We start from the raw sequence: 17,540 nt of genomic DNA on the forward strand, positions 1-17,540 counted from the left end.
AATGGGTAAATTTTCCTTAAGCCCTGCTAGGCTTATGCACAGAACTGAATTTCAGTGGTAACAAGTGGTTATAATATGCACCTTGAAAAATCCCCAAACATGGAAAACGTAGTCCCTTAGTTTCTTATTGGAGCATACAGAATTTGTATTAATTATATTCTTCTCTGTAGAGAACAAAGTGAATACCATAGGGTGAGAATCTGCACCAAAAGAACAAATCTTTGCAACATGAGTGTGGAATTGAGTCTAATATATATATATATATATATTTTTTTTTCTGTCCTATGCATGGCTTACCTGCACTACTTCTTCTGGACTCTGTTTCCTCTTCTGTTTCTTGCTTCTGGCTTGTTGGACAGCAGTATTTGTCCAATAAATAAATGCATTGAAGGAAAGAGGGAATACTTGCAAACTATACTGTTGTATTTTTTAATTGAAATTTTTTTGGAAGTTTATGTAATCGAGCTGGTAGTAGCATCATGCTTATTAGTAATTACCAGAAAATTTTGCAATTACCCACTATCCATCTTTGGTCTGATCACTGCTGCCATTTTCTAATGGTAGAAAATGAGGGACTACCTTAAGAGGGCTTTCCTTAAGGTTTAAGGTTGAAGTGTGGGATAGGAGTTCTCTGCAGTACAAATAGAATTGATGACTTTTCCCAGAAGTTACCCCAAGTTCTGGTTTAGGAGGGATGGAGAAATCATTCAACATCTTCATCTTTGTAGGCATTGGCTGCAGCAGGTATATAGAGACTGAAAATGTTCAGTTATCAAAAATACCAGCCTTAAGGAAGTATCAGTTTGTCGATGATGATGGATGGAGGTTGGCAACAAATTTATAGATTCTCATGACAAAAGAAATTTTTTAACAAATATATTGAGCTACCTCAACCTTATCTAAAAGTCCTGTTGAAATTTTAATGCCTGCAGAGATCATACATATTATTTGCTAATAACTTCAGCATTTAGCTGAAGTTTGTCTTCCAATGTCCAATTCATTTTATAAAGTCATGTTTACTAATCTAAACTGCATTAAGAAAATAATTGGTCTTTCTAATAAACGTATATCTAACTCTTGCAAATCTTGTTTTTTTCAAAGCTGATAGTCTGCAAAGATACTGCTCATTTTGATACTAATTTGTTCATCTTTCGTGCAAATCAGAGCTTGCCAATAACAATTTAACTGGTTTAATGTTTAGATAAATGGGAAAATGTGTGCAATGTTTATTCATTGCCAAAGTTCTCAAGATTTTCAGTAGCAATTATATTCAGTTTAGCCATTATATTTGAGGTGGCTTTAAATACTCACTAGTGACATTATTTCATGTACATTCCTTGTAGAAATTGAAGTTTAGGTCACATTAGATGTATCCAAAATAAAATGCTTGCGTTTTCCAAATAAACTGTTGGATTTTTTTTGTCCTATTGCTTTCTTAGGTTTTGTTCCAATTTGTGCCCTGGGTCTATCTCAGATTGGCCGCATGAACCTTGGAATGGATGCCAGTACGTTCAAGTATTACACAATGTGCGGCCTTCAAGAAGGTTTTGAACCTTTTGCTGTCAACATGAACAGAGATGTTGCTATGTGGTTTAGTAAACGCTTACCAACATTTGTCAATGTGCCAAAAAATCATCCTCACATTGAGGTAACATTACACGTTAAAGAACCACTTGTTTATCGACAATTTGTTTAGGCAAGCCGAGATGTTAAAGCGTTACTAATACCTAGTGTCATCAAATAGTTCGTCATTTAAATCTATTAAGTCACCCTTAGATAATTCCAGATCATCTTATCTGTCTCCAACTTCATTTGTGGTCATCTTGTTACCTTGTGTTGAAATACCTAACTGTTCTATGTATTACTAATTTATGGTGCTGCACTGCAGTTAGCTATATGGACCATGTCAGTTGCAACTTCTTAAAATCATTTTTTTTATATTACATTAAAAAAAAATTTTTTTTTGAGTAGTTTTTCAATGACTTGTGCACTCAAAATTTAGTGATTTAATTTAATAATATCTGTGTTTTTTTCTGAAAATGCTGAGTTGGAGAATTTGAAAAAGATTTACTGTAGTCAGGATACTGAATCTACTGCTTACCTCACTATTTATGCTAGCTTCCCTATCGGAGAAGAGAATTGTAGAGTTTTGAAATTACTTAATTTTGACAAATTTAAGTTGACTCCTCGTTACAATTATTCTCTAGTTGCCCACTGAAAGTTTTCAGCATTTTTCTGAGAAGAGTGTTTTAAAATTATTTTTATTATTTTTAGATATGGAGAATTGATGGAACTATTGAGAGTCCACCTCGATTAAAAGTTACTCACAAAACATTTGGCACACAGAACAGCAATTCAGATATGATATATTGCCGTTTGAGTATGCCCATTGAGTTCCGTTCATCATTCAACTTTGGCATGGGTGCGGAAAATACCTCATCTGATGCTTTCCAAAAACGGTTAGATATGTGTTTAATTATGTAATTTCCCAATTTAAATTCAAAATGTTCTGTTATTCTTTATTGCAGTACATTCAAGATTTCAAATCTGTTCTCTGGACTAAGAACATGTTAGTATAGGATGCGTATTACTGTGATTTTTTTTATTCTTGATACTTTAAATTTGTAATAGAACTTCACTGCAGGATACTATTTCTGAACAGGATCAGAGAATCTGTTCAGAAGAGATGGATCAAAAGGATTCTAGTTATTCATTGCTAGGCATCTGCGTTCATTTTGAAATTAGTGGGATTTACAAGGCTCTTTGACCTGTCAGAGAAAACAACTTAGCATCTTTTACCCACTAGGTTAATGCTCTTCTACACTACCATTCAATAACTTAAAGTATCACAAAATTAAACAATCTGCACAAAGAAAAAAAAAGTGGGACAATTTTTTAAAGATAGCAGATATGAGAAGAATTCAGCATCTTTGAGCATTACCTTTATCTTTAGTTAGCTGCTGTAAATCTCTCCGACTACTCTTCTTCCCTCCCCACCCTACCTGCAGTCAACTCTTGTGGGTCTGTCCTCCTACCCTGACATTTACTGGAAGGTCTTTGTATACTTAATTTACTCAAATCACAAGCACTTAGTGCCCAGCAAACACTAGTTAGTTTCTTTGAAATTAGGCTTAGTATAACAATAAAGACTTTTTTTTTTTTTACTTACTAATTTACTAATATTTTCTTTTATTTAGAAAACAGAGCCAAGAAATTGCTGTTTCTTCTACTACAGTAAGCAAATATGTTAAAATCTTAGTTCTTGTTACTTTTTGAAATAGGTTTAGTCTTGGTAGCATGTTCATTAGCAGTTGATCTGTTAAATAAGCCTTTTAATCATGGTTTTCTTTTTTTACTTTGTGTGTAAGTAATAATGTCCGGAGTTGTGTGACTTGTTATGTAAATCTTGCTATCTTGATCCATTGATAAATACCAAATCTGAAAATGATCCATTTTCTCTTTTAGAGGGGTTAGGGGGAGAGGAAAGAAGGGTATAGGGTATTTTTGGTTGATGAGCATTTTGTGAGACTTATTAAGTGAATGTGAACTTATTAAAGTTTTATATGTATAGAGCTTTTGTCTATTACTGTTCCTTCACAAATTTTTTGTCATATACTGATTCAGAATTCTTTTGCTAACATGCTATTTTTCTTTTTTCAGTATTTTTATTCGTTGCGGATATTTGCTGGTCAAGACCCATCCTCTGTCTGGGTTGGCTGGGTAACACCAGACTATCATTTTTACAGTGAGAATTTTGACCTAAATAAAAATTGTACAGTTACAGTTACTTTAGGTGATGAGAGAGGCCGAGTTCATGAAAGGTATGGATTTATTTATCACTTATTAAAGTTCATATTTTAATATTGCTTTTGGAACTGAATTATTCGCAAGGTTAATGACATTTTAATAATTTAAACTAAAATAAAATTGATGGGGTAGGACTGTTCGTTTATATATGAAAATCTAGTTAAAGTCAAGAAATCAATCATTCATGTTCTGTTTGAAAGGAGGGTTTGTGATGCTTCTTTATTTAGCATCTATATTTGGGTACTGTGGATGAATCAGTGATTTGTTTTAATGTATCTCATATGCACACAAGGATATGTGAAATTATTCCATATTTATAAAATAAGGGAAAGAAGATTAGTAGTGGGCTTTGTCACTCAGATCTCTTGCCATGGTACATTTTTAAAAAGCTTATTTTTCAATGAGAAAATGGAACCAAAGGCAACAAAAGCACCTTTAAGAATCTCTATTACTTCATTGAAAAGTACATCTGCATTGAATACTTAGTTGTGTGGAGTATGACCTGTGATTTTCTTTTTCTTTTTTGTTCCTGCTGTTTTTTTTTTTTTTTTTTTCAGTGTGAAGCGCAGTAATTGCTATATGGTTTGGGGGGGAGACGTAATTGCTAACTCCCAGAGATCAGGTCGCAGTAATGTTGATTTAGAAATCGGATGCTTTGTTGATCTGGCTACTGGAATGTTGTCATTCACGGCCAATGGAAAAGAGCTTGGCACTTGTTACCAGGTATTATCAGATTTTCAAGAAGCCATCTAGTAAGCTGTTTCCTTTGATGCTGTTAAAAAGATTGATCTGTTTTGTTTTGTTTTCCAGAAATCTAACCAAAAACTAGTCTTGTGATAATAACATGTTATTGCACATTACTCTGTTTTATCCCCTTTTCTCCCTCTCTCTCCCTTCATCTGTCTCATAAGTAAGGCTTAATTTTTCATCTTCTTACAGTAGTGTCAAACATTGTTGAAGTACTGTAGCTAGATATTATTCAGAAAAATAATGTTTTACCTAGCGATTTTTATGATTCAGAATGTTGATTTATAACACTTAGTTCACAAAAAAATGTAAAAATGATGAATCTGTAATATACAACAGGGTGAGTAATTGTTTAAATTAGAAAAAAACAAAGCAAAGACTTTAGACACTGTTAAATTCAGTCTGCATTGATCAAATAAATTTAGTTTATTTTTTCTAGGTTTTGTGTTTGCTGCAGGTAACTCTGATTTGGAGATCTTTTGATTAGGTAGAGTTCAGACCTCAGAATTCGGATATGTATTAATCTGCAAAGCAAAAATAAAGGGAGTGGGCCCTAATGTTATTAACATTCTCAAAATATGAAGCCATTATATAAACAGTTCACGGACTGCCTTTTTCCATACCAGATTGATAAGATTTGCTTGAAAAGATTACTAATCCGTACTACAACATCCAGTGTAGAAGAGTTAGTGTTGCTAGCGATACATTTTTTTTCTCCTATGTAAACAAACACCCCAAATCTGCAACACATATAAAACTTAAGTGTTTGTTAAAATGATTTTTATATTGTTAAACTACATTTATAGAAACTTCGTATACTGACTTGATAAAAATGAATGCAAGGCAACTGGACACAACCTGTAAATAGGGATGGGAATGTTATAGTCAGCTGATTTTGACATACTGTAAAATGGAAGAGTGATCAGAGACTTCAGAGGGATGCTGGGAGAATATCAACTCCATGGAAACAGAAACTAGGAGATGAAGAGGTTTAAGCCCCATTCTTTGCTGGTTTTGTAGCTAAATGAAGATAAATATGACAGCTTCTGAACAAAACCATGCAGTTTCTTTTCGTGGAAAAGCCTTTACCTGTTCTTTGGTTTTACAAAGAACTAGGAAACTACATAGGTAGAATCTACCTGTTAGACTGCACTGCCTTATAGTTTTCACTTTCATTTCCTGAACATTTTTACTGTAGAATAAAAGCTTTAAAATGCTTAAGTAAATCTAATCTGTCACCTTTATTGAGGCAGATGATTGATATTTGCCTGGTCTAGAGGCAATAGAATTGTTATTCTACTTTGTAACTGTTTACACTTTTCATTCATCTCAAGTGAAGTGGAGAGACTGTGTACGTATGCTGAATTTTCATTCTGAAAGGCCTAGAAATCAAAATTTTCAGGAGAAAATAATGAGTTTTCCTGTAGTTCTTGAGCTGTCTGTTGAATGCTGTGATAATATTCAGAAAAAGAATTGCCTATAACAAAAGAACAAATGGAAGATCGTATATACTTATATATTTGTGGTTTTGTAATTTATTGTCAGATCACTGTATTCAGTGCAGAAATGAGATCTTAAATATTGGTTTATGAAGACAGTTTATTTTATTCCATGTTAGTAATGGTTTTCTGACCTTCAAACAAGATTAGAAATTACAAAATCAATTATTAGTGCTAAGAAATGCCTATCTTTGTTCAGTGGCTGAGAGTTTCATTTTCTCAATCAGTTTCTGATAGTGTCTAACATACCTTATTAATGAAATAAAAAATATGTTTACTAGCGTCTTTCAAGCCAGGATATCTTTTGTTTCTGCTTTTTTGTTTGTTTTCCTTATCAAAAAGATCAGAAGTTACGTACCTGTACATTGTCTGTCTCAATGCTTGCAGTTCTGAAATAACCTTTTTTTTTCCTTCCCATTTTTCAGTATACAGTATTTAACGCATTGTTTAAAGTATTTTGCACTTAAGGACTGTTTTCTCATGTAAAAGAATATGGATCCTTTTTGTGACTTGAAAATCAATATAGTGAATGTTTCGAGATTTGTGGTAGTTTGCAGCACTCAAAGTTACAAATTGCACTCCTTTACAACATGAATGTTCTTGTTGTACTTATATAGTATATATGAAGTAGATACGTAGTAAACAAAATACACAGTGATGTAATGAAAGTATTTAACCGCACTCCTGAAATCTTGAATTCATTGTACAGGGTATACCTTTTTAAGCCATGTTAGAACACTGAAAACTATTCTAAATTATAATTTTTATTATAAGTTAGAATTATCTTTTTCAATTAATTCTTTTTTGGGGGAAGGGGAGGGTGATCTTGTGGGGAATTCTTGAAATTAAACTAGTACTATTTATTACTCTTTGAATCCAACTATAAAGGTGAAATGAGCATGATGTAGCTGTCAAAAAAAAACCCAACTCAGTTATTCTAGAACTACAGCACTGTGATTCAGTGCGAAACATTGTGATTTGTTGTGCTAAGAACAAAAGCTAAGCCTGAAAATAAAGGAAATTTTGAGCTATTTAGAAGTTACATTCATTTGCTTTTAGAGTATGGGTCAGAAATTCACTGTTTTACTTATGTTAATATGAATTAGAACCTTACATTATCCTGATAAAATGATACTTTTCTCCCCTGCTTGCTTTCTCCCTCTGGCTTCCTCTCTCTCAGAAATTTATGGTTTCAGGCTCTGTTGTCACAGATTATTTTGTTCAGCATAAAATATGAAGGAACTCTGAAAGATGTACTGTGTTGTAAAAAGCTATATTCTATCCCCAGTCTGTACTGGGGTTGTTTTTCTTAGAGCAGGGGCCAGAGTATGTAGTTGTGAAGTAGCATTTGAAGATAGTTTCTTAAAAATCCAGCAAGTGTTGGATTTGGGTATGTTGGAGAAGAATCAACATAACTTATTTTGGAAATTCCTGCATAGCTCTGACACTGCTTAAGGAAGCAAAGATATCTGCCTGTAAATTAGATGAGCCTATAAAGAAAATTCAGCAAATTCTTCACCATATTAGAAGTTAACCACAGGTAGACACTAATCAGCACTTTAATTCAGTTTCTTCAGTTATTTCATAATGAGATGTAAGCTATGTAATCCTTATTCTGCATCATATATTGGCAAGAGATTCTTGTTGCCTTTTTAATTTTGCAACCTTATTTCCCTTCTAGGTTGAACCAAACACAAAGCTTTTTCCAGCAAGTTTTGTACAGCCTACAAGCACGAACTTGGTTCAGTTTGAACTTGGTAAATTAAAGGTATTAAGTACTTTCCATAAAGGTGCTCTTTTAAATCTGTTAATTTCCACAGAAATGCCTGCTCAGTTGAATTTGTTTATATTGAATCTGCAGAGTGAGTTTTTGTTTTTACACATTAGTTTTGTGAATGTAATTATTATACTAAGTTAATATGTACAAGTAATTGTAAGTAAGTACAACAAAGCTAAATTGACTTTGTCACAATAAACTAATGACATTTGGGGAGAGTACCCTTCATTTACTTTTAATTGACTTTGTTTATTGTGATAACTCATATTTCTATAATCTCTTTGCTATCAATTAAAATGCTATCATTTCATATTATAAGTTTAGTAATTATATTTAGATGTTGCAAAAATAACTTTAATATACTTATTTATTTCAGAATACTATGCCTTTATCAGCAGCAATTTTTAAAAGTGAAGAGAGAAATCCTGTTCCTCAATGTCCCCCTCGCCTTGACGTGCAAACAATTACACCTGTTTTATGGAGCAGGATGCCAAACAGCTTTCTGAAAGTAGAAACTGAGCGTGTCAGTGAACGTCATGGCTGGGTTGTGCAGTGCTTGGAACCTCTGCAAATGATGGCACTTCATATCCCAGAGGAAAACAGGTACATTTAGATGGAACTGCAGCGTCTTGCTTGTGGAGGAAACATACTGAGTTAGGTGGTTAATATTTTGGTGTTAGTTAAACCTGTCTTGGAGGATATTGACACTTGAACTGTTTAGAATTTCTGTTCTTACCTGCTATGATACTATGTGTATGAAATTTAAGTAGATGTAAGAGGCTGAAGAATTTTGATACCATTTATTACATCAGCATACATGAGATAAAACAATTTTTATGATTATATAATTTTCTTTAATTATAAGATATTATATCTTAAATCACGAGATCTTTAAAACAGATCTTTTTTCAGCTTGGAAAACATAAAAAAAAAACCCTGCAAATACAGTTTTGCTGATTCTTTGTGTTAAATGCTTTCCAGTATCATTTGCCTTGAATTTATATCAATTAAACTTCTATGCTCTTACTGAAGAAATACTGATTTTCTTAGATTTTCAGATTGCATTAAACATTTGTTTTGTCTTTGGAGTGATCATCATAAAGGTGTATCCAAATATCAGATGTTGTAACCAACAAATTAAACTATAAACCGAAGTGTTGAAGAAAGCTAATTTAAAATGTATACTATTATCAGTTATTTTGCAGTGTGTTTTGCTAATTTAAAAACTAACATTATTCAACATAAATAAAAGTAAATTCACGGAAATACGAAAAAAATTACTGTATTTGCTGGAAAAAAATGAAAGAGTAATCTTCAATAAGCTGTAAAGATGCTGTTTTGTGACAGTATTACTGTGGAGTTCCAGTATTTCTTTTAAAAACAAAGCTGTAATTTACCATAGCTTCCAGAGATAGTTTACTATTTTACCTTTTTCCTCCTCTTTGCTATGGATGCTAATTATAAATAATCTCCTCAGATTACCAACACATCACCGCTAATTAGTGTGGTTTAATTGTGCAAGCGTTAAGATTAGTCAGTACCAGTCTTAATATTAGTGGTTCAAAGCAGAACTAAGGTGTGCACATACAAACTTTTTCTTTATGAAATTATTATTCATGTATTTGATGTTCTGTTTCTTTATTTTTGTAACAGATGCGTTGATATTTTGGAACTATGTGAACAAGAAGATTTGATGAAGTTTCACTATCACACTTTAAAACTGTATAGCTCAGTTTGTGCTCTAGGAAACACTAGAGTTGCTTATGCTCTTTGTAGCCACGTGGACATATCTCAGTTATTTTATACAATAGATAATCAATATTTGCCTGGACTACTACGTTCTGGATTCTATGATTTGCTCATTAGTATTCATCTGGAACATGCTAAGCAAGCAAAGCTCATGATGAACAATGAATTTATCATTCCAGTTACAGAGGAGACTCGAACTATTAAATTATATCCTGATGAAACAAAGAAGCATGGTTTACCTGGAGTAGGGCTTAGTACTTGTCTGAAACCAAGCTTTAATTTTTCTACTCCTTGCTTTATTGTGACCAGTGAAGAACATCATACATCGAGCCCAGAGATACCACTTGATACACTCAAATCCAAGGCCATAAGCATGCTAACCGAGGCAGTGCAATGTAGTGGTGCTCATATACGAGACCCTGTTGGAGGACAGGTTGCATTCCAGTTTGTTCCTGTTCTTAAACTGATAGCAACCTTGCTCATAATGGGGGTTTTTGATGATGATGATGTGAAGCAGGTGTTACTCCTCATTGATCCTAATGTATTTGGAGATTACAAGGAAGATTTAGAAGAGAGGACAGAGAAGGAAGAAGTTACGCAAGTTGAAGAAAAAGCTGTAGAAGCTGGGGAGAAAGCAATAAAAGAAACAAAAGCTCCAGTAAGGGGCTTACTGCAAACAAGATTACCAGAATCTGTTAAACTTCAGGTGACCATCTAAACATAAATTTATTATATACACTATACTACTGATGAAATAAAGGTAGTTCTTTGTCTGTTGTTCAGTTCCCAAAATTTGAAATCAAGGTCTTTATTTCAGTCTGTCTTGTGACCTCACATAAATAACCTAGTTGGATGATGATGCAATTTCTGCACAGTTTCTTCATGCTTCAAATAGGTATACTGATACTGATTTCATCAGTGCATTTTGAAAGTAAATTAATACTTATGTGCATTTTGAGAGTATGGAGTGAAAGACTGTGTAAATGCAAGATAGTATTAACAGTCATCATAGTAAAACTGTATAAATTTGTCACCTTGCACCATTAAAAGGAAAATACAGGAAGAAAAATCTTCCCTCATTTTTATAATCTATTGCAATGTATTATGTCCCCTGTAGTTCTTTCTCAGTTACAATTTAGGAGGTAGATTCTAAGCTAAACTGGTAAACTTGCATCTGTTTTTCTTTGCTAGATGTGCTATTTACTCAATTATTTCTGTGACTGTGAGCTACAACACAGGGTGGAAGCAATTGTATCATTTGCAGACCGTTATGTATCAAAGCTGCAATATAATCAGAAATACAGGTATAATGAACTCATGCAAGCCTTGAACATGTCTGCTGCATTGACTGCCAAGAAGACTAAAGAATTTCGTTCTCCTCCTCAAGAACAGGTAATATTAAACAACTAGTTGAAGCTAAAGAGAAAAAAAATCGTAGTTATGATCAAGAGTTCCAAGTTCGAAACAATAATTGCAACTGCTAGAGGATGAAAATGGAATTTTAAATAAAATTTATGAAGATGCCACAAAGCAGAATCACAGAATCAGTAAGGTTGGAAGGGGCTTCTGGAGATCTGCTCAAGCAGGGTCACCTAGAGCATATTAGACAGGGTTGCATCCAGGTGGGCCTTGAAGATCTCCAGAGAAGGAGACTCCACAACCTCTCTGGGCAGCCTGGTCCAGTGCTCCGTCACTCTCCCACTGAAGAAATTCCCCCTCACGTTCAGGCAGAACTTCCTGTGCTTCAGTTTCTGCCCATTGCCTCTTGTCCTGTCACACGGGACAACTGAAAAGAGTTTGCCCCCATCCCCTTGACACCCTCCCTTCAGGTACTTGTACACATTGATAAGATCCCCCCTCAGTCTTCTCTTCCCCGGGCTCTCATAGCCGTTCCTCGTAGGGCAGGTGCTCCAGCCCTCTTCTTCGTAGCCCTACTCTGGACTCTCTCCAGTAGCTCCGTGTCTCTCTTGTACTGGGGAGCCCAGAACTGGACACAGTACTCGAGATGAGGCCTCACGAGGGCTGAGTAGAGGGGCAGGATCACCTCCCCTGACCTGCTGGCAATACTCTTCCTAATGCATCCCAGGATACCATTGGCCTTCTTGGCCACAACTCAATGTACTCAATGTCCAAATGTTCATACTTGAATTGAAGAATTCAAGCTCCATATCGAAAGTGGTATAGATTTTCTCAAGAGTATAGAAAAATTGGATGTTACTGTCCAGTGCTGAGGAGCAGAGACTGGGTCAGTTCTGCAAAAAGAAGTTAATTGGATGGTTTTAGTTGCTGTGTGGTATTGACATGAAGTTAGTGCTGTATTGGCATCTTTATGTTGGAAATTTTTAGTCTTTATCACCTCTAGAAATGACTTTACTATTTTAAGAATACCTACATGTTTATATCATTCATAATTAAAACTTAGAAATGACCATTGCTTTAGTATTACCACAGAACTGTATTAGAAATCTGTACTTTGTGCTAATTTGATTATAAACTTTAACAAGTAAAATATAGCTATTGTAATATGTTAGAAAGTATTTTAGCCTGCTTCAAGGTCTATTGTATTTTTTTTTCTTCCCTTAAAGATTAATATGTTGCTGAATTTTCAACTGGGAGAGGATTGCCCTTGTCCAGAGGAGATTCGGGATGAGTTGTATGACTTTCATGATGATCTTCTAATGCACTGTGGTGAGTGGCAAGCTTTTACTTTTTTTCTGCTTTCCATAAAAAAAAGAGACAGATCTGTTAAAATATACTAATATTGGAGGAGGGGATGTTAGCTGTATTATTATCCATACGATGAATTTCCTGACCAACTTTTACTGCAGATTACCAAAAATGTGAGAAATGTGTCAGTTTTAGACAGAATAGTATGGGAAAATATTTAATAGATGCATAGCAATGAAATTTAGTATTGATTTTAGACTTGATTAGAAATAAAAATCATCCAGACAAGAAGATTGGGTTACCTTAAAAGACTTACTGTGCATACTGTGTACAAAAAAAGATAAAAGGATTATATTGATAGAATATTACTGTGAAGTGAATCAGTAGAAAGTTTAATAAAAAGAACACTACATATAGGATGATGATGCTGCCTTAACTTAGTTTTTGTTTTGTTTTGTTTTAGTTTTATGTGGCTTAAATAAATGCATCTTATTTGTGAAGCCAAAATGATTTGGTAGCCTATTCAAGTGTTAACCTAATCAAGGAAATCATGGAATTATAAGTTCAGTTACAGTGATGCTAGCATTTATCATCCAAATTATCCAATTATCACCGCTCATTCCCAGTTATGAAACAGTTAAAAATAATATGCACAAACTTTCTTTTATCTACCTCTTTGGTGTTACGGTCACTCTTCAAGTGCCTTTCTGGGTCCTGTGGTTGATGGCACCCATGCTGTTCATGAAGAAGGGAACAGGGTCAGTAAAGTGAATTGTCAGCATCTCAAACTGTTCACCAGGAAGAGTATGATAGCATTAACAGTTTCTTCTTCCTCCTCACTGTGTCTGCTTGAGGTCTCTTTAATATGCTTGTTAATATTGCCTGCAAGTTTTTTCTTCACTGCTTATCCCTGAAGCTGGTTTTACCAAGTTCACGGAATTGTATTCCTTTAGTGACCAATAATTAATGAGTTATGATCTCTGTTTATAACTATGGTGTTTCACGTATCATTCTCTATTTGTATTGTTAAGGCTTGTGCTATCATCTTGTGCTTGTATTTTGGGGTACCACATTACAATCTCCAGCAGCCTTCAAGCTGAGATTTCATGATAAGTTAAGTACCATTTTTCAACTGGCTTAGTAGATAGCCTAAAATAGGTGGGTCTTGAGTGTCTAGGCTATATCAACTTATTTATGAGGATATTGTGAGAGATGGTGTCAAAAGTCCTTAAAGTAAAAATTTGTATCTGCAAGAGCAGCTACATTATAGATGGAAATTAGGCTGGTTTGATGTAATTTGTTCTTGAAACATCTGTGTTGATTGCTGCTCATCCTTTCTTTTAAATGCCTACCAAAATCTTTATTTCTTTTATTCCAGTATTTTTGCTGAAATGAATAGTCAGCATTCTTCCACCTACTTCTTTCTCCCTGTTTTATCTAAGACAGATACTGTAGTGTCCCTTGTCCAGTTGATCAAACCTGTAGGTTTTCCAAGGTAATGCCTGTTTAACATCAGAGAGTTCTTTAAGTACCCCAGTGTGAAGATTATAGGGACTCTAACTTATTTGGAAGTGTCTGACTGTTACAGACTTTTTATTTTAGCTTGAAATCTTATTACTGGCATTAACTGGGTTATTTCAGTCCCTGAGCATGCTTCATCTTTTCATGAGGTGAAACCCTATTGTTTGGGGTGTTTTGGGGAGTGTGGTTTTTTTTTTTCTTTTTGAGTGTACTTTCGTTATAGTTTTCTATATCATGTGTATGTTGAATGAGAGAGAATTGAAGGGAGAGAAAACAGTCTCGTGATTAAAGTAGTTTAATGATGCTCTGGATTCTAAACAAAATCTTGTCTATTACTTTTTACAAATTTATCATAGGTGGTCACTGTACATAAGTGCTGCTCATTTTCTGTGTCCTGACTTGGTCCTGAAAATCAGTACTAAGCAATCACAGCTGCAGATAAAATGAATAGGATTGTGCATTGAATATTTAAAGAGATTTTTAATACCAAGTACACTTTGAAGGCTAAGTGGAAAAATATGAATGCAATCAAGTAATTAAAGGCTGCATCTTAATGAATACATACAAGTAGTCTGAATTAAGGTTACTCAGGAAGCCTTAATTCTAGTGTGTCCTAACTGTGAGTGGTAATTTTGCAAGCTAAATTATGTTCCTCTATCATAATTTTTGTGTGTAATTTCTTGGTTAGAAGCAAAAACAAACAAACTGAAAATAAATTTTATTGCATAGCATCAAATTGATACTTCTCTGGTTCCTCTGCTGGGTTGGAACTGTCTATACCAGTGCATAGACCTCTTCCACTTGAATGGATTACCAAATAGCAACACAATATGGTCAGCTTTGGAACGGACTGCTACTCCAAGAGGACAGAGTACGAGCAATGTAGTCTTTGATCCTGGAGCAATGTGCATCCATTTCAGCTTCTCACAGATCTGAATGTGCTTGCTTTTGTTCCAGTGTGTTTCTTTTCCTTCAAGGCCCTAGCTTACATTTTTCAAGTTTTACACCCTAGAACTGGTTTCCTTGCCAAGTAGTTCTTTGCTTTCTGTTAATATCCTTGTCTGATTTCTCCTTCCTCTCCGTATTGACTTACACTTCCTGTTCTTGACTTCATTCTTAGCTCTTCATTTTGCCATACCAGTCTTGCTTCTCACTCTTTTCTCATTACTCAAACGCCCTATCCAGTTTTGCATTGCAATTTCTACTTTCTCTCTTGCTCTCCCACTAGCTCTGCATTTTGTCTTCCAAGTCACTCAACCAGTGACTCCCAGTCAAAACTTTAACTCCGTACTCTTGGGAGCTGCCAATTCCAGACTTTCAGTATGTTTGTTTATGAATGATAAATGTCTCCAGTAAAAATTTGCACTATAAGATTCATCCATACATTTCTTTCTGTAGCTTACCTTCTGCAAGATGAAATAATAATTATCCGTTCAAATACTTAATAGTAATCGCATATTTAATCAAATATAACTATGAGCCGTACTATAGTAATGGCTATAATATCTTCTAACAATATCACCTCTTAGTTTGTAATACTGAAAAAAATAACACTAGATAAATAATCTGGATATAAGAAATGTGTCTACTGAAATAAAGGTAACTATCTGAGCTAATATAATAAGTAATACAACTAATATTTTTAAAAGCTACCGGCTTCCCCACTTGTTTCTTTAGGTATGAAATTTGTTGGTTACAAAACTATCCATTAAATATTTTGATATTGTTTAAATATCAAAGCAGTTTATCTTCAAAGGTTAAATTTTATTTCTGATTAGTTTTATTATCTGTTAAGGTATCCCATTAGAAGAGGAGGAAGACGAAGAGGAAGATGCCTCATTGACTGGCAAACTCCGTTCATTAATATACAAAATCAAGGGTCCACCAAAAGCAGAAAAAGTAGAACCTAGGGAGGAGGAAGAACAATCTCCTAGTAAGTTTTCTTCCCACTTTTGTACTTTCGTAATACACATGTTACAGGTTCTACAGTTACAACAGTTTATTTTTTAGAAAAGCTTCATAGTGGACTGAAGAAGCAGCTGCATGTTTAAGTTCCGTTGCCTTTTGGAAAAATTATCCTATATATTGAGTGTCCTTGGATGCATGTTAAATGGGCAGCTAAAATAAAATGTGTGGAAGAATTTTGATCAAGGTTGTTACATTTAAAAAAATATGTCACAGTAACAATCTAGACTCAAGCTTTCTAAGCTTGACCTGTTCCTTTTTCTGCCTTTTTTGTTGAATTGCAAAAGCTTTCTTAACTTTTCTTTGCTGCAATGGGAAGCTATATGGTTCTCAGTGTCAAGATATAGGTGACAAATGGTTGTTCTGCAATTCTTAGTTTGAATATAAAAAGTAATGGCTTTCACTTTACAAAGCTTTCTTTTCAATTTTTGCCATTATGGGGTTAGATTCTTTACTGTCTCAAAAATACATGGTATGAGATTTGCAGCATTCTATGAAGAAAGAGCTACAGACTCTGTTTTAACTGAGATAGCCCTGAAATAGTTTTTAAAATGAGAACTGCAAGATTAAATTTGTGGAGTTCTTTTAGCCAGCCTAACTTTGGGTATTTTGATTTTGTTAATAACTACTGAAAACTTGTGTTGCTCAAAAAGGTGGTATTTCTGAGCTGATCAACAAGTTAAGCCTTGCTGTTCTGCTTTATTTGCGGTTTCATGGAAGAGTTACAATGATAAATCAGATATGTCAGCAAAATTTCATAGTGGGCATACATAAATTTCACCTCTTATGGCACAGAAGTTCCATAATCTCAAATGCTCTTGTAGATTCTTGTGCTGTGCATCACTGTGCACTGCACCTCTGCCTCTGGTGTTTCTTTTAAAACTCAGCATAAGATCTCTGTGTTCTTATTTTGAGTTCTTTCACTTTTAGATGTTGTTGTATTAACTAAGTATGTAATTACAATATTGTCTCATTCTGCTTGCTGATTCTGCTATTTGACTACTTAAGCAGAAACATGGCATTTTTTTTTTATGAATGAAAGTTCTGTATTCATACATAGCTTTGAGGTGGAAGAATTTTCCAGTATTTAATATTGCAAGTTTTTTATTCTACTCTTTAAATCTTTAAGGTGGGCCTCCAAAATTTGAGGCCAGAGCCAAATACTGTTTAGATATTGTTAGTTTGTCTGAAAACTGTTCTCTGTAGTTTATAAATCTTGTTACCCTTTTCGGTGATCTTTCATATTGCCTGTAATATACATGAAGACAATTGACACCATTTAGCAGAAAAATTATTTATTGTTCTTTTCTACAGCCAAGTATTATAGAGGAGGATGAGTGGGATATCCCTATGGGTTTTCTGAGTAATATTAAGCTGTGACATTTTTCTTAGAAAATGGAAATATTTAACTCAAATGCTTGGAAGATCTGCATATATACATTTTGAAACTAATGAGAGAAGAAGACACAATCTCATCTGCTGAACTAGCAACAATCTATGTGGAAGAATACATATTACAGCACTGAAAACAATCCTTCTGTCCAGCACAGTTTTAATAACCACATCAGATTATTGTGAGTAATTTTTGAAGCAATATCAATAATTAAATTAAAGTTTGTTAGTTTAGTGGTATTGAACAGTATGAGCCAATAAGTTGCCTTTATTAAGAGAAAGGTAGCATAATCAAAACAATAAACCTCATGATATATCTCTGAAGTCTTTCAGGTGTGGCCTTGAGTGCATATTCGTCCTCTCATCCAAACTGTTTGGAGGCAAGTTCCAAGCCAGCTGGGCTTTGATGCATGATG

General features: G+C 34.2%; 1 protein-coding gene across 1 annotated transcript in view; it reads left to right on the forward strand.

Annotated features, from left to right (window-relative positions):
* Positions 1–17,540, forward strand: part of RYR3 (ryanodine receptor 3) — a 231,192-nt gene that overhangs the window by 100,047 nt on the left and 113,605 nt on the right. The window contains exons 28-38 of the mRNA XM_062578097.1: positions 1,440–1,648; positions 2,275–2,459; positions 3,198–3,234; positions 3,661–3,821; positions 4,365–4,530; positions 7,735–7,821; positions 8,207–8,433; positions 9,484–10,285; positions 10,771–10,971; positions 12,165–12,267; positions 15,563–15,700. Of these exons, the coding sequence (XP_062434081.1) occupies positions 1,440–1,648; positions 2,275–2,459; positions 3,198–3,234; positions 3,661–3,821; positions 4,365–4,530; positions 7,735–7,821; positions 8,207–8,433; positions 9,484–10,285; positions 10,771–10,971; positions 12,165–12,267; positions 15,563–15,700 (2,316 nt within the window). The remainder of the gene's footprint in view (positions 1–1,439; positions 1,649–2,274; positions 2,460–3,197; positions 3,235–3,660; positions 3,822–4,364; positions 4,531–7,734; positions 7,822–8,206; positions 8,434–9,483; positions 10,286–10,770; positions 10,972–12,164; positions 12,268–15,562; positions 15,701–17,540) is intronic.

The sequence above is a fragment of the Rhea pennata genome, chromosome 5 (genome assembly GCF_028389875.1).
Source record: "Rhea pennata isolate bPtePen1 chromosome 5, bPtePen1.pri, whole genome shotgun sequence".
In the NCBI taxonomy this organism is placed as follows: domain Eukaryota; kingdom Metazoa; phylum Chordata; class Aves; order Rheiformes; family Rheidae; genus Rhea; species Rhea pennata.